General features: G+C 44.9%; 3 protein-coding genes across 5 annotated transcripts; 2 read left to right on the forward strand and 1 right to left on the reverse strand.

The window, feature by feature from the left end:
- Window positions 1-2,768, forward strand: dtwd1 (DTW motif tRNA-uridine aminocarboxypropyltransferase 1). Of its 2 annotated transcripts, none has more exons than XM_076048790.1 (5): window positions 1-119; window positions 976-1,278; window positions 1,439-1,576; window positions 1,980-2,268; window positions 2,428-2,768. In XM_076048790.1, exons 2-5 carry the CDS (start codon window positions 1,021-1,023, stop codon window positions 2,655-2,657), a joined length of 915 nt encoding a protein of 304 aa, XP_075904905.1. In that variant the 5' UTR covers window positions 1-119; window positions 976-1,020; the 3' UTR covers window positions 2,658-2,768. The 2 variants fall into 2 exon arrangements, with proteins under 2 accessions (XP_075904905.1, XP_075904898.1); XM_076048783.1 differs by lacking the exon at window positions 1-119 and adding an exon at window positions 147-458.
- Window positions 2,769-3,122: 354 nt separating this feature from the next.
- nnt2 (nicotinamide nucleotide transhydrogenase 2) lies at window positions 3,123-15,037 on the reverse strand. 2 transcript variants are annotated; one of them, XM_076048749.1, is made up of 22 exons: window positions 14,615-15,037; window positions 13,801-13,952; window positions 12,794-13,023; window positions 12,495-12,694; window positions 12,235-12,322; window positions 12,013-12,101; window positions 11,737-11,924; window positions 11,060-11,193; window positions 10,505-10,696; window positions 9,920-10,073; window positions 8,969-9,130; window positions 8,771-8,881; window positions 8,529-8,674; window positions 8,241-8,436; window positions 7,167-7,400; window positions 6,693-6,853; window positions 5,995-6,174; window positions 5,760-5,919; window positions 4,646-4,727; window positions 4,440-4,558; window positions 3,677-3,792; window positions 3,123-3,476 (listed from the first exon to the last, which is right to left on the reverse strand). In XM_076048749.1, the coding sequence occupies exons 2-22, from the start codon at window positions 13,928-13,930 to the stop codon at window positions 3,330-3,332; spliced, it is 3,219 nt and encodes a 1,072-aa protein (XP_075904864.1). In that variant the 5' UTR covers window positions 13,931-13,952; window positions 14,615-15,037; the 3' UTR covers window positions 3,123-3,329. The 2 variants fall into 2 exon arrangements, with proteins under 2 accessions (XP_075904864.1, XP_075904872.1); XM_076048757.1 differs by lacking the exon at window positions 14,615-15,037 and adding an exon at window positions 14,041-14,141.
- A 487-nt stretch (window positions 15,038-15,524) lies between these two features.
- On the forward strand, window positions 15,525-20,049 carry afg2b (AAA ATPase AFG2B). Its single transcript, XM_076048771.1, has 10 exons — window positions 15,525-16,515; window positions 16,637-16,822; window positions 17,038-17,322; window positions 17,400-17,585; window positions 18,011-18,169; window positions 18,258-18,467; window positions 19,003-19,230; window positions 19,353-19,487; window positions 19,622-19,747; window positions 19,831-20,049. The coding sequence occupies exons 1-10, from the start codon at window positions 15,922-15,924 to the stop codon at window positions 19,966-19,968; spliced, it is 2,247 nt and encodes a 748-aa protein (XP_075904886.1). The 5' UTR covers window positions 15,525-15,921; the 3' UTR covers window positions 19,969-20,049.
- The last annotated feature ends 485 nt before the right edge of the window (window positions 20,050-20,534 follow it).

The following is a 20,534-nucleotide window of genomic DNA, read 5'->3' on the forward strand; positions in this document are numbered from 1 at the left end:
TGATTGCACTGGTCTGTGGAAGGAAGCCGGGGACTGATCCAGGATAGGTTTCACCTGGCTTGGTGAATCCGTGTCCGCTTACCCTGACTTGGTCCTTGTGCATCCTGCCTGTTAAGCGTGTACGTCCTTGTTTTGGATCAGTTGAATTTGTCCTGGGTGTCTGAACCCCCGGAGTCTGAAGATTCAGAACTGCTGCTCTGGTCTCGCATTTCTAGACTTTTTTTTTTTTTTTAACGAACAAGTTACGGATTTCGGTGAACTCATCGGCCACCTTTTCCAATTCAAAATATTGTGAAATAGCAGAAGTGGCGTTATAACGTATAACATTAGATCAGATCGATCATTCATTCATCCTCTATGCCTCGTGTCGGGAGGCGGGGGGCGGGAAGTAAGTGTTCGTCACTTCCTGTTTGGGCAAAACGGCAACACGCGATTTGGGACAGCTAGTGCTTCAGTCAGTAAGTGAATTGCATTACTGGGACGCCTCTGTATATGTATCCCCTTTGCACACATACACTACGCTATGCTAGGCATCTCTGTGTATTCTCATTTATTATTTCGTGTGACGTAAATGAGAAGGCTATGAACGCTTGTATCATTTGCACTGTTCGACTACCCGCTATTGATTTTACACTCGATCCAGCATATCTTGGAAGTGATGCCCTCATGGACTTTCACACTGTTCTGAATTGCTGTCGCTTGTTGGTTTTCTGAGCACATCAACAGATTCATTCAAGAGTCTGACAAAATGCTTCATATGGCGTATAATCGTGATTTACAGCGAGACCAACAATAATGTCAAAGGTTTACACTGAACACTTTTAGCACCAGTCGTTTCATTAGGGATAAGTCATGGAATACACGACTGTTATACACAAATCATTCACAAGTCATCACATTGCAGCGTAATGAATGTTAAGCTACTTTATTCCTCCTAACGTGTGTGCGTTGGTTTTTATTCATATGCAAATGAAGTCCCTGCGTACGGAGAGCACTTGTCCGCCATCCAACAGAGTCACCATGAGTGGCCTGCTCCAGGATCAGCTGCCTCATCCTGACTGCTGTGACAAAACAACAGTTCGCAGGGATTCCCCAGACCACCACAGAGGAGGCAAGGAACCTCTCCAAGGTCTGACACTGGCTTCTCACACCGTGCTGGAGGAGGCACAGAAGAGAGGCAGGCTGAAATGTTTGAAGTGTGGAGGATCAAGGATGTTTTTCTGCTACACATGCTGCTTGTTAGTGGGTGTCACCCCTAAAGAAATCCCCTCAGTCAAGGTCTGTAAGAGTTTAGAACTTGTGTAAGGGTTCACTGATAGAGACCCTTGCTGTTATACAATTCCGTTGTTCTAGAAACCGTCCTCTCAGCACTTAAATAGATGTTATTGAAACGTTGGTCTTCGAGGGCTGACGCGCTGGATTGTTTCTTTTTGTTAAGCTTCCTGTGAAGATTGACATCATCAAGCATCCCAATGAGACGGATGGAAAAAGCACCGCAATCCATGCCAAAATCCTTGCATCCAGTGATGTCACAATATACACATACCCCTGCATACCTGACTATGAGAAAGACAAGGTGAGTTTTTCTCCTAAATAATTCCAATCCTTTATTTTACTCTTGCCATTAAATTAATATTAATGTTATAATTGTTTAACTTACTTATGTTCCTCCAGATTGTAAAATGCTGGTCAGTTTTCCACCTCTTATTTATTTTATGCAAAAGGGTCAACACAATTTCTCACCACTAGAAAATGCAGTAAGAGGACGTGTGATACGACACAGCCCCATAAAAACAATGACAAGAGTTTCAAATACTTTGAATTACTTTCCGTCAATAATGCAAAATTGCCTTTAATTTCTCGTATATAAATTACCAGTGTTGAAAATAAAATGTAAAATGCAGTGAAAACATTTTTCACTGCTCTCTCTCTGTATGCTGAAGTTCTTCTTCTGTCTATGTTGTCCCTGTTGTCTTGAGGTGGTCCTGGTGTTCCCTGGTCCAGGAGCCGTGTCAGTTCAAGACATGATGCAGCGATTGTCTGAGCAAACTGTCAGACAGCCACATCACGCTTGTTATGAACCCAGAGTGAAAAGGCTAAAATGTGACGATGCGGGAGGAGCCGCTGACACTGCAGAGGAGTCAAAGTCGGGGGCCTCAAATCAAGCAAAAGGTTCAGAGTCAAGGGCGTTCCCCTTACACAGGGTGGTCTTCATCGACAGCACATGGAACCAGACCAACAAGATCAGCACAGACGAGAGACTGCAAGGTAATTGGGAATGGTTTTGTTTGTGCAGCACTTCAAAGAGTTTTGACTGCAAGTGATCATCGCTGGCAAATGAACTCCTCCCCTCTGTGCGTGCTGGTTAGTGTGATGTCACTGCATTCCCACATGCTCTCCTCACCATGTACCTGTGCTCCTACCTAGATTTGCTGCAAGTGGAGCTGAAGATGAGGAAAACATGTTTCTGGCGCCATCAAAAGGGAAAACCAGACACCTACCTCGCGACTATTGAGGCTATTTATTATTTCCTCAAGGACTTCCATGAGCATTGCCTTGCTCAAGAGTACAGTGGGGAATACGACAACCTCCTCTTCTTCTACTCTTACCTGCACTCAGTCGTCACTAAGGCCAAAACGTCTGCAGGAAAGTGCTGAGACCCAAAAAATGAAACAAGTTTATTGTAACCCACGATGGCCCTGCCTGTGATGATACATTGAGTCATCTCATTAGAAGGGTCTAATAAACTCATATTCCCTTGTTTTAAACTGGTCTCAAAACGTGTCTTTTGCCAAGGAAATAATAGGTAATCAACTAAGTCATCAATCATGCCTCTATAAATGTGTTCAATTAGATTTGTCACAGGTCTGGGCAGCATTTAAAACTGGTCTGTAAATTTTAAATATGCTTTCCAGATACCCACTGTTAGTGTGTAAAAGGAGAATCTTTGGCAGTGGGAACATTTTAATAGCGTTCCTAGAAGTTTTCCATAAACCAGTGAATTTAATGTTGCGTGTATGGCATCGTTTCCCAGTTCTTAGAATCCCGCTTCTAGTTTTTCATGACCCATTAGCACATCATTATTTAAACATACCACCAATTAAGCTCACTTTCAGCGCGAATAGCCTTAAATATTTTTATTTACAAATCTTCACACATTCAAACACATCCATGCCTATTTTCAAAATTTGAATCTTAGAGCATATTTGATGTAATATCATTGTTTTTGTTTTTTTCAACCAAATCAAGAATGGAGTTCTTCATTAAGTACATGACAAACTGGAAATATAACGTGTGCCTGTCTAGCTACTGAAGCTAATGAGGGGTCCCTAGTAGTAGGTTTCTCTGATCTTGGCTTGTAGGCTGTCGCACGTCTTCTTGGCGTCACCCAGCAACATGGATGTGTTGGGCTTGTAGAAAATAGGGTTGTCCACTGCGGCATAGCCCACACCCAAGGTACGCTTCATCACAATCACCTGGGGGGAGGAGGGAGGGGTTGAATTTGAGTGTTGGGTCAGCTTGCAGTGCATGGCAGGAAATATAATTACTGTAAAATTGATCCATAGCTTTTATTCAGGATACAGCTCATTAGCACAGGAATTATAATAATAAAAAAAGTATAAAGTAAAAAAAAAAAAAAGGGTCAATTTACTTCTTTAAGAAAAAGTTGACCAACCTGTTTGGACTTCCACACCTCCAGCACAGGCATGCCAGCAATGATGGAGTTAGGATCTTCCTGCGCTGCAGAATTGACTGTGTCATTGGCTCCAATAACGAGCGTCAAGTCCGTCTCTGTGGGCCAGACGTTGATGCAAAACAAGATTATTACAGCGACCGCATGCAAAATGCACAGTAATCAATTTTTGTGAATGTTGTTATTGGGCTCTCCGGACGCCACGCTTCTCTTCGTCAGACATAAGCAGAGCCATGTGTGACGCACTGTGAGCCCGTGTGAGTCTCTAAGAAAACAAAGCTGGTGGAGCTGCTAACATGGCCCATTTAGAGGAAGAGACCTGACCCAGAGCTGCTGCTGCTGCTGCTAGTGTTGTAGTACTCAAGATTGTTCTTGGTCTAAAAGGGCCATTTTACGCTGTTTGTGACACCAGAGTGACAACCTGCCCTCTTATTCCAAGTTAGTGTGAATTTAAAAAAAGATACCGATGATTTTGTTCTGTTTTGTTATTTTCCTTTTCTATAGAAAGTCTTGGTCTTGTCTCGATTTCGATCCTCTCTAGTCTTGATCACGTCTTTGTCTCAACACATGTACTTTGTCTTGACTACAACACTAACTGCTGCTGTTGCTGCTGCTTTTACGTGTTAAATGGGGTTAGGAGTCTGTTTTTGCACAACGTTAGTGGTGTTACGACACTTTCTTGCCAGCGTGACAACCAGCCGGCCACAATAAACAGAAATGAGAGGCTCTCTGACGAAGAGTTTACCGGGGAAATCTTCGTTGAGCTCATCCATCTCCAGAACCACATCATAGGGAACCCCGGCCTCAGCCAGGAGGACGTTCAGCTGACCAGGCATACGACCAGCGACCGGGTGGATGCCAAACCTAAGCAAGACACGCAGGCACAAATCGGTGGTGTTCAATACTCTTCTTTTTGGTTGCAAACATATACCGAAATAGTTGCGGCTTTACCTGACAACCTTTCCTTGTTCCTTCAGCATTTTTACCATGTCTGCAATGGGATACTGCGCTTTTGCTGCACACAGACCCCAACCTAAATACAAAAAAAAACAAAAAAAAAACTCAGGAGGAGCATAAAACACAATTTTTATGAGTAAAGACAGTTCACTGCAGGAGTTTTGTCAATCAAATTTTGTTTGTCCACTGGCATAAAATATGAAAGTAGTATTTTATAGAGTCGTTAATTGCTTTGACCCAAAAGAGAGCAACGCATCTATAAACAAGTTCAATCCTCATTGCCTCTCAGTGCTAAATGATCGAGGCTCCTTGTTGAGAGTATCCCCCTCTTGCCCCAGGAAACCTTTTGCACGTGTGCGCCGTATTTGGGATCTCTGCGTGCAAAGAGCTCCTTTCCCCCAGTGTTTGCATAACCTCTTCTTAACCCTGGTAGTCAGGTACCTTGTAGAGCCGAGCACTACCCTGATTTCCAAGCACCACTCAGACGATTCTTCATATTCCCCAGGCCACTGAAGTTTTTTTTTTTTTTTTTTGTTTCCTCACTGATGTATGATGTTGACAGCATGTTGAGAAGTCTCAAGTCTGGACTTAATAACCCTTAAGACTTTTCACTGTTTCACTAATCAGTCCAGGATGTTGGACCACACAGCTGTCCTTGCATTGGGTGGGAGCCATTAGGAAACATCAGCGATTATGTTAGTAGCTCCGTTTGTTCAACTTGCACCGAGTTGTGAGACAATTTGTGTTTTTAACCCATGTAATAACTCGCGATAAAAAAAAAAAAAACCGTCATCAATAAAATAAAATAAAATATGCAGTGGCGCTAATCTTATGCCAACGTGTTTTCATCACATCACGTGACTCAGACCACTTGTAGGTAGACTGCTCCCTCTTGTGGTCAACAGATTAATTTAAAAAGTGGAAAAACGGGCAGGACTACCAAGGTGCTTTGCTAAAAAACAAAAACATGAAATGATGATGTTTTTCCTTCAATAGATCAAAGAATGTGTAGAATAAAAAAAGAACTGCATTGGACTTGAAATCCAGTCATTGTGACTCGGGCGCGACGATGAATCTCTTAAGTGCACAAGACCGTGAACCATCGTACCCGGTGTGATGATGATGTTGTTGGCCTCTTTGATTATGTCAATGGTTTGGTCCACATTGACCTCCGTGTGGGTGCCGACAATCTCCATGGGCTTCCCACCGGCTGTGGAGGAGGTGCCGTACCCACCCAGGATCACATTGGGCAGGGAGCGGTTCATGGCCTTCAAGAGTAGGGGGTCATCACTGCCGTGCTGGCAAACTCATGGGTAGTGTGCGTTTGTCTGTGTGTTACTCACCACACACATGATGTAGGAGAGGATGGCACCGGAGGAGCCAATCAGAGCACCGACAATTGTCAAGAGGTTGTTTTCTAGCAGGAAGCCCTCAGCGCAGAGAGCCCAGCCAGAGTAGCTGTTCAACACCGTGATGACCACAGGCATGTCAGCGCCCCCGATGGCTGCTGTCAGGGTTACACCCTGAGGTGAGGGGGGGGGGGAGGTTTGGAAGGAGGGGAAATGTGCAGGAGTAAGACATTATAGCCACCTCTTGAGTTAACGACAACTTGCTCAAGAAATACAAAAGAGGATTAGGGCCACAAAAAGGAGATTTTTTTTTTTTTTTTTTTTTTAAGTTTCCATTTCGAGATTTAAATTGAAATTTTAGGGTTAAAGTAGGAAAAAACGGAAGTCCTCCACTAGGCTTGTGCGTAGAGAAATTTAGACTTTTTTCTCAAAATTTCCACATGGATCATGAAATTTCAACTTTAATCTTAAAAAAAAAAAGATTTCTTTCTTGATTTGTTTTTCTTTCCTTGTGGTCCTTTTCTTGGAAGAGGTCATGCAACCATGTGCAAACATTTAAGCTTTTTTCTTTAAATTCCTACACCGACATTTTATCAAACCCATTTATTGATCTGTATTGCCATTAAACTGGTATAATTATAAACTATTAACACCGACGACAGCTCTAAACTGATTGCATCTCTGACACTCACCATAATGGTGGAAAGCCCAGACACTCCCACCAGGCATCCCATGCCAGTGTTGTAGCTGGAGCTGAGCATGAAGGGAACGATGCCTCCCATCGAAGCCGCCATCAGACCGGCGTTGAGCGCATGTCGGCCCGGCAGCAAAAGCGGAGCCGAACTCAGGACACCTAGAGCCACAGACACGTTCAGAGAGGCCGGTAATGACTCCCACCATCTTGTAAAGACATGGAAACAATTTGACAAGATAGAACGTCTAAACAAGTATGAGCTGTCTATGGAATGTCTAATTAGCTGTTTATATATCTTTTCCCTTCACAGAAAAGACGGCATTCCGCACAGCAATTACCGTTAAAGCTTCTCATGTTCAACTTAATTTGACATTAATGACCGCTGGGACATGCAAACAAACCCACAGTGCAGGGCTGGATTTACTAGAGGAGCTTTGGCCTTTTCTGGCCTATTCTGCTGATCTAGACCAACCTTGAAGCTTGCCATAGGCCACCAGGGAGCCACTGAAAGTGACCCCTCCAATGTAGGTGCCCAGGTAGGCCACAGTCTTCAGTACTCCAGCGGCTGGGTGGGTGTCCAGGTGGGGAAACTCAATCATGTACTCGGCGACGCAGGTGAGAACCGCTGCCAGCCCCACCAGGCTGTGGAAGGCTGCAACCAGCTGGGGCAAATCGGAGATCTCAATACGCTTGGCAATGGTGAGGCCTGAAGCACAGTTAGAGAGCGAAAGAGGGAGGGAGAGGGCGAGAGAGAGAGAGAGAGAGAGAGAGAGAGATCAGGCCAGCGGAGGAATGAAAAGTTGGTAATAGCTCATCACACCATCACTTCTCACGCACGTTGGCCATGTTTGGACAGAAAAATGTTAATATGATGCAAATGTTGAAAAGGCAAACACCTGTTTTCAGTAATATTACTACTAATAAACAAGCCTGGGCTTCAAAGATGACCTAACAGGGCCTCAGTGAGGTATTTAAGTGTGTTTTCTAGAGAACAGCGGCGGTGGGGGGGGGCACTAATGGAACACAGAGCAAAGCCTTGTGTGCCTCGTGCACGTGCGTGCTTTTGACTGCAACATTCATCATCCCGTATTCCTAAATTGCCATTAGCATCTTCAACGTTCACGCATGATCATGGATGCCATTGATTTCTGCGTCGCAGACAGGGTGATTGATGCCCTGTTGTGAATTAGCAGGGAGTTCACACTCTTCAAAGACCAGTGGAGTTGCATGCAAAGTCAACATGGAGCTGCTTCATGGTGGCCTCGGCGTCTGCAAGCACAACTGCTGGACTTCAAAAGGAGCCATGTCGGAGGATTATTCATTTTAAATGGGTGCTGAAAACAAGAAATCTGTCACGGCAGCGCGGTCTCTGGCGCTGGAACAGGAACCATGCTTGCCCATTGGGTGACAAAAGAAAATGACAAAAACATTATTTGGCAGAGCTGCGATGGATGAATGGATATGGAGCCACAGCGCTGTTGTATCAATTCATGTTTGTTTGTTTGACGACATTGGAAGAGCCATTAACAAGAGCAGCGCCGCTCACCCAGGGTTCCTCCAGTGGCCATGGCCAGGGACATCTGAGACAGCAGCTCTGGGGAGGGCTTGAGGGCCCCCAGGGTGGCAGCGATGCCCCCCGCCACTCCCATCATGCCCAGGGTGTTTCCCAAACGACTGGTGCCCTGCGCAGAGAGGCCCGCCAGCGCCCCCACGCAGCACAAGCCGGAGCCCAAGTACATCATCTGAGGTAAAAAAAATAGAAAACTATTGTTATAATAACAGCAACTGTATCATAAAGCATCCAAAAAGGATGATGGGATCTGTTTTGCGTCACCTGCTCAATGCTGTATCCTGCAGCCGCTGAGGCTCCGTATCCCCCGACGAATGCAGCCCCAGGCAGAACATACAGGTAGTTGTACTCGGGAGGGTCAGTTGGACGCTTGAACATGTCCAGCATCCTTTGAGTGATCAAGAAGCCACCTTGAATAAAAAAGACATGTTTCATTTTACCGCACGGGCAATACATCTCGGCACTCAATGCATCTTTCTTCAGTTTAGAAGTGCTTGAAGACGAACCGGCAATGTTGATGGAGGAAATAAAGGCAGCAGCGAGCGCGAGACCCTGAGGAAGACTAGAGGGTGTGAGACCTCCGCCCATCAGTGCCAGACCTCCAACCGCCGTCAGACCTGAAGGGAGACTCAAAGGTTTTAGGGAGCAAAGTCACAAACGGTGTGTGTCCCCAATTTGCCGTTCTAAAACAATGAGGCGCTAACCTGAGATGGCGTTCGTGACGGACATGAGGGGCGAATGCAGCGCAGGGGTCACACCCCACACTGTGTGGTACCCCACAATCCCCGCCAAGCCAAAGGTGGTGACCATCTGCGTGAAGGCTGCATTTGGAGAGATGATGCCGAGGGCCAGACAAGTGGACACACCTGCAGACACACGGTGGTGGGGTTGAATGCTTCTTTCCTTATTAGGCTCTCATGTGCAAAAGGTTTTCCAGTCATCTTTTCACCATTAAAGTGCTGGAACAGTTCAGTGCAATAAAAAACACAACTCTCTAACAAGTTACACAAGGATGATGAATAAGAGTTTCGCCAACACCTGGCAGCACTGAACTCTGGCTGAACCAAAGTGAGAGGAATGAGAGAAAAATCATTAGTCTTCATTTAGGGGTGACATTTAGAACTGGTGACTTAATCGTCAACGCATTTTTTCCAACAATAATAACAATAATGATAATAACAATAACACATAAAACTGACATTCAAAATAGAGAAATTAACAGGCCAAAGCAATATTTTTGGTTGCTTCGTCCAACCTAATAAATGTTAATAATAAAAATAATAATGACACAAAAATGGGAGGTAGGGAACAGGAAAATATGGGTAATAAACTAATACTGCTGAACTCCTAAGCAATCTTATTTCTAACTATGAATAATAACATTTCAATTTCAATAATAAAACAGAAATAAAGTAAGGACATTTTCTGGAAAACTTAATCTTTTAAATAATTGGTCAAACACAGCAGCTTCATGAGAGTGTGAGGTGAAAAAATATAAAGATGTGAAAATGAGTGCACCACGGGATCTCGAAATAAAAGCTGGAGCCCTTCTCACAGAGTGGATGGACCAAGAACACGTCATCCATCCAAGAGACGACACCAGTGGTCGTACGGAAGTGCCTCCCACACGGAGCGCTGCATGTGCTGCCTCTGACCTGCTGTGTAGACGCCAGCGGACGTCATGGTGCGGTTGAAGGGGGAAACCTCGGCAGCTTTCTCCGCTTTCAGCTCTGCAACCGACTTCTGTTTGACTGGGGCAGTAGGGGGCGCTGTTTTGGGGAGGGGCGATGGGAAAATGTTCTGGCCATCCTGCACAGACACGCACACACACAGTTATGTTCAATCAAACCCAATCAGGAACCACTTAATGGAGAGACTGAGAGATGAATTATTTTTTTAAAAGTGTCTCCACAATGGTCGGTTTATAAAGAGGTAAACGGCTGCATCCCGATGAGCTCGCGTGCTTTCTCTCCCCTAAACAATATGACAAAGCCAAAGAATTCTCAACACAAGCATATTTTGAAAGAATAATTATCTTTTTGATGGAACGCAATGAGAGGTTTACTCAGCTGGGAACGTTTCTCGCACTCGTTTGGCTCTAAATTACAGCACGAGTGGATTGAACAGCTCAAGTTGGGAGAGGGGTGAAGGTGGCAGCACTGATGACGGCTGACAGTAGAGCGAGAGGAGGAGGACTGACAGAGGGCAAAATGAGAAGAAAAAAAGAACAGACAAGGCACCTTCATGACAAGAGTCCCCCGGATGACGTGGTCCAGCGTCCCGTAGTCAAAAGTGTCTTTGGGTTCGTAGTGAAAATACTCCTTGTCAGGGCTGATTGCCTTCAGCAGCTTCAGTACGTTGTTTGAGTACAGAGCGCTGGCCTGGGTTGCCATGCGGCTCGGCAGATCTGCGTAGCCAATGTGCGTCACGCCCTGCGTATCACAAAGGATATGAAAACATTTCAAAAGTTATGAACAAAAGGTCCCATATTATGCAGAATTAATTGAACCTATGTTTTCCCAACTATGTTTCTCAGATATAAGAAAAGCACATCTTTGACTTCCTTTGCGTGCACTTCAGGAGCTGTGTGCTAAAACACGATTCTACAAATCAGCCCTTTGTGATGTCACAAAGGACAATGATATCAGGCAAGAAGCCTTGTGTTTTTGTCTCTATTTTGTCAATTACAGCGACTTTTTGGATAATTAATTATGTACGGCTGTGGTGCACTGAAAATGGAAATGACATGGAACCTTTCATATAGTTCTCACACTGGTTAGCTTTAATAACCTCACCTTGTGAACATACAGTTCTCCTGGCTTGGTGGTCTCAATGTTGCCCCCTGCCTCTGCAGCCAGATCTACCACCACAGAACCTTCTCGCATCGACTCCACAAACTCCTTCTTAATCAGGATGGGGGCCTTCTTACCTGATTTACAGGAGAAGGACAATTACAGGCAAAATGCATTATTTTCTTTGACTTCATCGACCTCGCATTGCTTGACACTGTTCTGTTTTACCCACTAGGGGGCAGAAAAAAACGATATAATGCATTTCATCATTATTGACGTCGTAATTTCTTTCTTGTTTTCAAAGTCTGGGAACACAAAACATATTGCTATTCATATTGTTGGGCTACTTGATATTCACATTTCCATATTTCTACATTTGTTTCGCAGTTTTCATATTTCCATATTCCATCCCTACATAATCTGAGCTATGGCATGTCAAACATATCTTGCACATTCATAAGTTAATGCTTTTATGAATGCTACATTTTAATTTGATTGATTGTTATCATCATAGCCAAGTTTAGGTGCAATTAAGGCTTAAAAAGAACAGTGAGGAAATATTTCAGGTGACTGAATCAAAAGAACGATAATAAAAACTGATCATGTTTTTACGTTAACATGGTAAAATACCAACGTGTGTGTCTGTAGAACAACAGGATAGTCAAAAGAGATGGACGCACCTGGAATCAGGGCAGTGCTGATAACAATGTCGACCTCTTTACACTGCTTGGCAAAAAGGGCCATCTCAGCCTCAATGAACTCCTTGGACATCTCTTTGGCATAGCCGCCAACTCCATCCCCTGACTCTTTGACATTCACTTCTAAAGGCTCGGCCCCAAATGACTTGAACTGCTCGAGGGCTGCCGGCCTGAGGGTCACAATGTAGTCAGGTCAGGACAGTGACCATTGGGAACCAGTGGGACCAAGCTTGCAGTAAAACCTCACTCCAGTCTCACCTGGTGTCAAACCCTCTGACTATGGCCCCCATTGACTTGGCTGCCCCTGCTGCTGCCAAGCCTGCCACTCCGCCTCCGATGACCAGAACCTGTGAAGAACAAACGCTCACAGTCACGATTGTGTAACACACAGGACTGTAGCTCCAAGCTCCAAGCTTCAAGGAAATACAACATGAAGTTGCAATTCCTCAGGTTGGACTCAAATGTAGGAGAAAAATGTACCTTCGCTGGTGGCACTTTTCCTGCAGCTGTTATCTGTCCGGTGAAAAACCTTCCAAAGTGGTTGGCAGCAAGAACCACGGCCTTGTATCTTAAAAAATGAAAAACAAATGAATTTATTGCAGCTAAACATTTATAAACATCAAAACACAAATACATATCAGACCCGTTCACTAAACCAACGACATGTCAATTTAACTTTGCTGGTGAATTAAACAGAATGTTATACACTTCAACTCCCTGCTGTTTTCATTTTTCTTTACCCAGCAATGTTGGCCATGGAGCTGAGGGCATCATAGCCCTGTGCAATGGTGACTCTCGGCACCTGGTCCATGGCCAGCACATTACTTTGCATCTCTGACAGCTTCTTCATCAGCTCGGAGTTCTGCGCTGGATAGATGAAGCTCACCAAGGTGGATTTTGGCTTTAGGAGGTCGGCCTCACTTAAACTAGGGGCTCGCACCTTTGACATACGACACAGAGAAAGACGTGCTTCAGTCACTCAAATGAACTTAACTTTCAAAAAGCACATTTTCCAGAAGAATAGCAAATGCGTATGAACCTTGAGGACAAGATCTGAGCCGAAAGCTCCCTTGACATCAGTGATTGTGGCTCCAGCATTCTTGTACTGCTGATCGGGGAACTTGGATTCCTGTCCGGCTCCACTCTCAACTTGCACCTGAAAGCCCTGCTTGACCAACATCTCCACGCCGGCAGGTGACAGCGCCACACGACGCTCATTCTGCATTGTCTCTTTAGGAACACCTACCACCAGGTCCTTGTAGAGCACACCTGAGGACAGACAGCAGCAAGCACCTGAGTCGCACATGCATTAAAGCCATTGACTGCATTTGCAGGTGCAACTTTACAGAACATAGGTGTCTCATTCATTTTTAATGCAAGCAAAAGCAGGAATTCTCAAAGACAGAGGGACATTTTTCTTTGAAGTGACGAAATGGACAACTTCATGTCCTGTCGGATTGTATGACGGAGAGCTGTGTCAGGTTTCATCTTTCTCTCCATACATGGCATGGTGACCCCGCCACCATGGAGACATTATTAGCAGGTGATTGGCTCCGAGCCAACACATACACACAGAGGCCCAGCGCTCTCTCTCACACACACACACACAGACACTCTCAAAATTCAAACATGAAAAGAAAGCAGCAGTTCAGAATCCGAGTAACGTTCGGGCACGCGCGCTCTGCAAACCACTCGGACTCCATGAACACATGTATGGGCAGAGTGTCTGCCAGGCAGCGGTTAAACTTTTACATGTCACCTTTAATTGACCTCTCGTATACTCCCACGTTAGCATTGCAGCTCAGTGAGCGTAGCCGAAGCCCGGGCCACTACAGCTTCCTCTATTTTGGGAACGTCTCTTGGTGCAAACAGTTCATATTCTGTGAAGTTTTCCACCCTCTGAGCCAAAAGCTTTCGTTGTGCTCTTAGTCCTCGACTGAGGGCACAAAAAGAATCTAAAAACGAAGACAGTATGTAGGCCACGGCCGGAGGGGAAAACATGGAAAACAGACGAGCAAGTTTTAAATAGGCTTATGAAGTTCCTACCCTTGGAGGCCTTTTCATCCCATAATGCTGAAAAAGTCCTAAAATTCCTTCGTCCAGGTATCTTCCGACAGACTCCTCGCTGAAAGAGTACGTCCGAGGAGCTGCAGATGCATCGCAGGAGGGTCGACATGGCTGCTGAGCTTCCTTGAGCTCTTCAATGGAAAAAAAAAAATAACACGTAGAGATGAGTGACAAAGAAACACTATTACTTTATCCTAAATCAAATTAGAAAAAAAATACATTTTAGGCTCTCAGCACCCCTCCCCAGTCACACCCTCAACACGTGTGAGCTGCAAGGCCTGTAGTCCGCAGTGACATTTCAGCTCTGCAGGACACCACACGGACAAGGCCCAGGGTTGATTACACTCTCCAGGCTTGTTCGCGAGATCTAGAATTATGACGGCGCTGAGAGTGAAGCTGTGCCAAGCGTGGCCTGCTTGTTGTGAGCAGGAGCAGAAGCGAACATTGCAGAGGAATCAGTGTTCAGCTGATTGGAGGTAAAAGAGACTCCTTCAGAACTGAGGACACACACAGATTTTCAAATAATCAGTGTTTAATTTTGTTGTTGTGTTTTTTTTTTAATAGTGTGTTTAAAATGAATAATGGTCTATCATCAAACACACTACTCACTTCCCAAAAATAGTAAGAACAGTGAAAGTTATTGATGTAGATTCGTTTCTCGTTCTTCATTTTTTTCATTCACTTCTTTACAAATCACCCACAACCAATGCCCTTCATATTTCCTTTCTCTCAATATGAATTCATTCACACTTGTAAACGATTGGTTGGAAATGCAATCATTTCTAAGACTTGCCTGTCCGAATTCCAGAACGAGCAGATTTAAACTTCACGCTCTCGGCTGCAGGGTCACCTGTGAGACGTCCTACCCAAAATCCACTCGTCTGTTCGGCGAACCGGACGAGCGTCCTTCCGCAGTGGAGAGATATCACTGCTGCACTATTTATGTATAAATAGGACGCCATGTGACTCCAATCCATGACCACCCCTAAAGCAGATCAAACTTCGGGTGTCCGCAGATTAAATACTCAGACAGACTACCTGCGAATTAACCTGCAGGATTAACGAGCTTCATTATCGAGAATGTTTACTAATTTATTTTTGTCCGAGTATGCGTAAGGTTTATGGCGGTGGATTCTTAATGTTTATGAAGTGTGAAACGTCACACATTTATGTTGAAGAGTCACACATACAGTATCGATCAAACTTGTGAACCCCAGTGACGGCGGTGTAGACTGGTTCAAGTGTTTATCTTTTCAGTATTTTCTTTTCGGTGCACGTTGAGTCCGAACGCCAATTAGCTGCGCAAATAGTTTTAATTGTTGAACGACCAAAACTTTCTCCACATTACTGAAGTTGACGCAAAGTAGTAAAATATCGAGCGATTTCGTTACTATGAAAACGTTTTAGATAGGGAATACAAATTCTGAGATAGAAACAAACGTGTATTAATATAAAGTACTAAAGTAAAGAAAAAAATAAATATTAAACATAATAATTTCACATGGACGTGCAAGTTATTTAAAAAAAGAGAGAGAGAGAGAGAGAGAGAGAGAGAGAGAGAGAGAGAGAGAGAGAGAACGCTCAGAAGACGGATTTACCGAATAAACAATTTAAGTACAACTCAAGTGATTTAGATTATTATCATTATTCATTATTTCAGATTTATTTGGTGTTTTTTTTGTTTGTTTTTTAACCGGAAGCTGACGGTTCTGTCGTATTTGCGTCGACTGCTTTCACATGGACACATTTTGATTGGCCATTTACTTTTTCACGCCACATGGATTTTTGTAAACACTAGACGCTCTGGTGGCTTTACAAATACTTAGAAAACCACACCGCGTTCAGGTATATAGCTTTATGTACCGATTTTATTTTGCAAAAGGGAATTTTCGATATTTGAGGTATAGCTAACAGCTTGTAGCATGCAGCCTAGCTTCATGTTACACGTTGCTGCTTTAACTAGGGGACTAACTTAGTTTCACACGTGTCTCGCTATATTGATTAACAACAAAAACCCTCCACGGAATAACGTTGTCTACCTGGCTGACTGGCTGATTGTACATTACTTCGAGGGACTCTGGTGACTGTTTACAAACGAGGATGTCTTTAAGGCTGCTTGCATCGGATCCGTCCGACCGGGGCTCCCAGAGGTGCAGGATGGGCCCTGGGATGATGACAGCCCTGGGTCTGAGTCTCGGCTCCCCTGTGCTCCTGTCTCTTCCCGGGGGCAGCTGCTTGTGCACCGCCTGGCCGCGGTCTGACCTGGCGCAAGGGTTCCTGCAGACGGACCTGGTGTGCGTCTCCCCGAGTCTTATCTCTCACCCACCCCGACTACCTCTCACCGTGGATCCTGAGCATCTCACGCCGTTGCCCTGCCCCAAAATCAAAGTTGTGAGGATCACTGTGGTCGTCCAGACCGCTGAGTTCCGGAAAAACACGCCGTCTCGCCTTGTTCATGAGCTTGTTAAAGACATGCTGAAAGGCTTGTTTGTTCACAACAAGTACATAGTAGATATGGAGGGCTTTGATTCAGAAATCAGGTACGTTGTGATTGAGAGCATCAACATGGATTCTACCACTGCTGGATTCATCACTTCAAAAACTAGTGTAGAAATAGCTTGCATCCAGACCACTCGCCACTACAACAGTGCACTGAAAGCCCAGGACATTGCCCCACTGGGAGGTCTGGAGGAGGTCAGAGCAACATATTTTCTATTACCAAAGCTCTATTGTTGATTACTGTGTTTGTATTAATGTTAGTTGTTTGATTAATGAAGTTGTCTAAAATATACTTGTTTTTAAAATGGCATCTCAGGTGAGTGCGACCCTTAAGGAGATGCTGCAGCTGCCGCTTCTCTATTCAGGCACCCTCAGCTCTCTGGGTGTGTCCTGTCCCAGGGGTGTGCTCCTGGTGGGGCCTCCAGGTGTTGGCAAGACGCAGCTGGTCCGCAGAGTGGTGGGCGAGGTTGGGGCCAGCCTGGTGGTGGTGAGAGGACCAGAGGTACAGCACTGTAATTGCAAATTTGTTTTAATTGTATCGGTATATTCACACAGGTATTTAGGTTCAAATGTAAATGATTTTCATGCCTAGGTTTAATCAGCCTTAATGTTGCATCTCCTCCCAGCAGTTCACAAGGGACTGTCGTCTGGATCAGTGCACTGTGCAATCACTGTGGTGAGATGTCATTATTTGTGATCGTGATCATGTCACTATAGGTGGTGGGATCTCGACCTGGCGAGAGTGAGGAGAAGCTTCGTGCTGTGTTTGCGCGGGCACGGTCAACAGCTGAGGACGGCCCGTGTGTGCTTTTCTTGGACGAACTGGATTCTCTGTGTCCGAGGAGAACTGGCACGTCGGCGCCAGAGAACCGACTCGTCGCTCAGCTTCTCACATTGATGGACGGGATGGACCAGTCGGATCGCTTCCTTATCGTTGGTGCCACCAACCGACCAGACAGCTTAGACCCGGCTCTCCGCAGGCCTGGAAGATTTGACAGAGAGGTACAAATATTATTAAAATACATTAAAATACATTAAAATAGATACTTGTACAGCTCATGTTTACACTTTTTCTTTAGGTCATCATTGGAGCTCCCACCTTGCAGCAGAGAAAAGCCATCCTGTCTGTCCTTTGTGAAAAGATGCCTGTTTGCCCTAGTGTAGATATGGCAGAGCTGGCCCACAGAACAACAGGATATGTAGGAGCAGACCTCAGTGCCCTGTGCAGGGAGGCAGCAATGCATGCATTGCGAGAGAACTCCAAGGTAATCGCAGAAAACATCGACAGTCCATTTTCAGTTGCTGCTCAAGAGTTCGAGGCAGAACCTTTACCAGTTATCTTCAGGAGAAGCAAGGACACACTCTGGTTAAGTTGCCTGTTTTTCACAAGGCTGAAAAACAATTATTTACACAGAAGGGCAAAGTAGAGATGCCAATTCACCTGCTCTGTGTGGTTTATTCTGTGGGAGGAAGCCACATGTTCTCAGTTGCAGTATGTAGACTCCACACAGAAAGGTCTTATTTTGAGCTGAACCCATTCATTCTTGCAGTCAAGCAACCCCCTGAGACCCTAGCAGTCATTCATGTTAAAGGACACCTTTTTCATCAATATTTTTTAAATAAAAAAAAGCACATACAGAGTACAATGAATTGTGCTGACAAGGCAACTGTTGTTGCGTGTCATCTCCAGGGTTCAGCGGAGCGGACGGTGACAGCGACACATTTCCAGGAGGCCCTGAAGCTGGTGGGTCCCTCCTGCTTGCGGAGCAGTGTGGGTAAAACTGAACTCTCTCCTGTGTCGTGGGAGCAGATTGGAGGCCTGGACGAGGTCAAGGTCAAACTCCGACAGGTAAATTGAACAAGACCGTCTGTATTTCTGACCCCTGCGTTTCTACGTTGATCCTACGGCTTCCTTCCTTTTTGTTTGAACGTCAAAGAGCATTGAGTGGCCGATGAGATACCCCGAGGCGTTCGTCCGTCTGGGTGCGTGCCGGCCCAGCGGCGTGCTGCTCTACGGGCCTCCGGGATGTGCGAAGACGACGCTCGTGAAGGCTGCAGCCAACTCGTCCCACTGCGCCTTCCTGTCCGTCAGCGGTGCAGACCTCTATTCTCCCTATGTGGGAGACTCTGAGAAGGTTTTAGCACAGGTAATGACTGTAAAGCACCTCTCATTTATAACTCAATGAGGTACCTAGTGTTGTAGTGCTTGAGATTGGTCTTGGTCTCGAGACCACTTTTTAAGGGTCTCGGACTCGGACTGGATGGACTCGGGATTTTAGATCAAAACCGGTCAAGACTCAGCCAACACTGCAGTGACAGATAATAATGGAAAAGAACCTTGCTGAAAAGAGATGTTGCTGTTTGATTTAGAAGCAAACTTGAATTTAAAAAAAGATACTCGTAATTTCTTTTTCTGTTTTGTTGTTATTTTTCTTTGATGTGTAAAGTCTTGGTCTGGTCTTGGTCTCGAACCCAAAATATCTTGGTCTAGTCTCGATCTCAATGCTCTTTAGTCTTGATAATGTCTTGGTTTCCCTTGGTGCGGTCTTGACTACAACACTAGAGGTAACATCTCAAAATAGTCATGTGTCTGTTATAAAAGAAAAACGCTCATAATAATTGACACCTCTCATTATCGGCCACTTGCAAACCCTCCCCCTAACTGTCTGTGTGGGTGTGCAGCTCTTTCGCCAGGCCCGTGCCTGCGCTCCTTCTATCCTGTTCCTTGATGAGATCGACTCTCTGGTCGACTCGCGGCCATCCGGTCAGGCAGCCAACTGCACACAGACGCGTCTCCTGTCCGTGCTTCTCAATGAGATGGATGGAGTTGGCCTGAAGACCGTGGAGAGGAGGGGTACAGAGAAGATCCTGCAGACTGAAGGAGTGGAGGAAATCCACACTCAAGAGATGGTTAGAAATTCTTGTATTGTGAATCTTCCTCATTTGCATGCTTGAAGTAGCTGCTGAGCAGTGTGCAGCGATTTGTTTGACTTTTTTTTTTATTTTTTTTTTTTACCCCCTTTGCTTGACAGTTGGACTGTGAGGAAGTTTGCAACAAAGATGTGATGGTTATAGCTGCCACTAACAGACCGGACTGTTTGGACAGTGCCCTGCTCAGACCCGGCAGGTTTGACCATGTCATCTATATTCCACCACCTGACCAGCAGGCAAGTTATTAATGGTCAATATGAAAAAGTTAACCAAAGTAACCACGCTGTCTTTTCCCCACGTTTATTTCCATTCATTCATTCATTTTATTTCATTTCATTTATTAACTGGCTATCATCTGGTATATACGTAGGCACGCCTTTCCATCCTGAAGCTGTGTACAAAGTCAATGCCCATTGATAATGATGTGCATCTAGAGGAGCTTGCCCAGAAAACAGAGCTGTTTTCTGGAGCAGACCTGCAAAATCTGTGCAAAGAGGTATCGTGGCCGGTACAGATGACATAATCATTTTATACACAACACATACTTGTAAAATCTCTTCTTCTTCTTCTTCTTTTCAGGCTGCCCTGTTGGCACTGCAAGAGGAAAACATGCAGGCTTCATCCATCAAACACAAATACTTTGTGCAGGCTCTCAGCAAAGTGAGCCCTTCCCTCACTGCCCAGCAGATCCACACATATCAGAAGCCTCTCAGATGACACATCCTGTATTGTCAATGTCCTCTAAAGTGAATATGCAATGTAAAAATGAATTTCCATAAATAAATGAGTTGAACGTCACTTTTGCTATTTGAAGTGTACTCACTTTTTTAAATGTGTTTGCTCATCACAGACATAATGCTGTAATGTCATGCTGGGAAAATAAATGCACCAGCCCAGGGGTGGGCAAACTTTTTGACTGGTGGGCGACAGTGGGTTCTAAAATTTGACAGAGGGGGCTGGAGAAGCAGCAGAAGGATGAAGTGTTTTGGTGACCCACCTCACAGGGAAAAAAATAAAATCTTGGGATGTGTAGAAAAAGTGTTATAATGTCAATTGGAAATGGACAAAAGCAAAATTAGAAGAAAATATGTCCCCATGGTATTTGGCTCTTTATTGAAATGACTTAAAGCACTGAAAAAATGGATGAAATACAGTTATTGCATTACTTACTTACTATTAAGTAGTCGTAGTTTGCCCACCCCTGCAAAAGCCTTTCATCTTCAGTCCTCGCATACAGCCACAAGGGGGCGCCATACACCCATAAACTACATCGATCATCCGCA

This window comes from Nelusetta ayraudi, unplaced genomic scaffold (genome assembly GCF_046127955.1).
Source record: "Nelusetta ayraudi isolate G7.1 ecotype Tasmania unplaced genomic scaffold, CSIRO-AGI_Nayr_v1 ptg000005l, whole genome shotgun sequence".
Classification (NCBI taxonomy): domain Eukaryota; kingdom Metazoa; phylum Chordata; class Actinopteri; order Tetraodontiformes; family Monacanthidae; genus Nelusetta; species Nelusetta ayraudi.

Excerpts from the sequence above, each read along its gene's own strand:
- dtwd1 (XM_076048790.1), top strand. The coding sequence starts at position 1,021 with ATGAGTGGCCTGCTCCAGGATCAGCTGCCTCATCCTGACTGCTGTGAC. Across the intron at positions 1,279-1,438 it reads AAGAAATCCCCTCAGTCAAG|CTTCCTGTGAAGATTGACAT; the intron begins GTCTGTAAGAGT and ends CTTTTTGTTAAG. Across the intron at positions 1,577-1,979 it reads CTGACTATGAGAAAGACAAG|GTGGTCCTGGTGTTCCCTGG; the intron begins GTGAGTTTTTCT and ends TGTTGTCTTGAG.
- nnt2 (XM_076048749.1), bottom strand. The coding sequence starts at position 13,930 with ATGTCGACCCTCCTGCGATGCATCTGCAGCTCCTCGGACGTACTCTTT. Across the intron at positions 11,194-11,736 it reads CAGCACTGCCCTGATTCCAG|GTAAGAAGGCCCCCATCCTG; the intron begins GTGCGTCCATCT and ends CCTGTAAATCAG. Across the intron at positions 3,793-4,439 it reads GCTCAACGAAGATTTCCCCG|AGACGGACTTGACGCTCGTT; the intron begins GTAAACTCTTCG and ends TCTGGCCCACAG.
- afg2b (XM_076048771.1), top strand. The coding sequence starts at position 15,922 with ATGTCTTTAAGGCTGCTTGCATCGGATCCGTCCGACCGGGGCTCCCAG. Across the intron at positions 16,823-17,037 it reads TGGTGGTGAGAGGACCAGAG|GTGGTGGGATCTCGACCTGG; the intron begins GTACAGCACTGT and ends ATGTCACTATAG. Across the intron at positions 18,468-19,002 it reads CTGAGAAGGTTTTAGCACAG|CTCTTTCGCCAGGCCCGTGC; the intron begins GTAATGACTGTA and ends GTGGGTGTGCAG.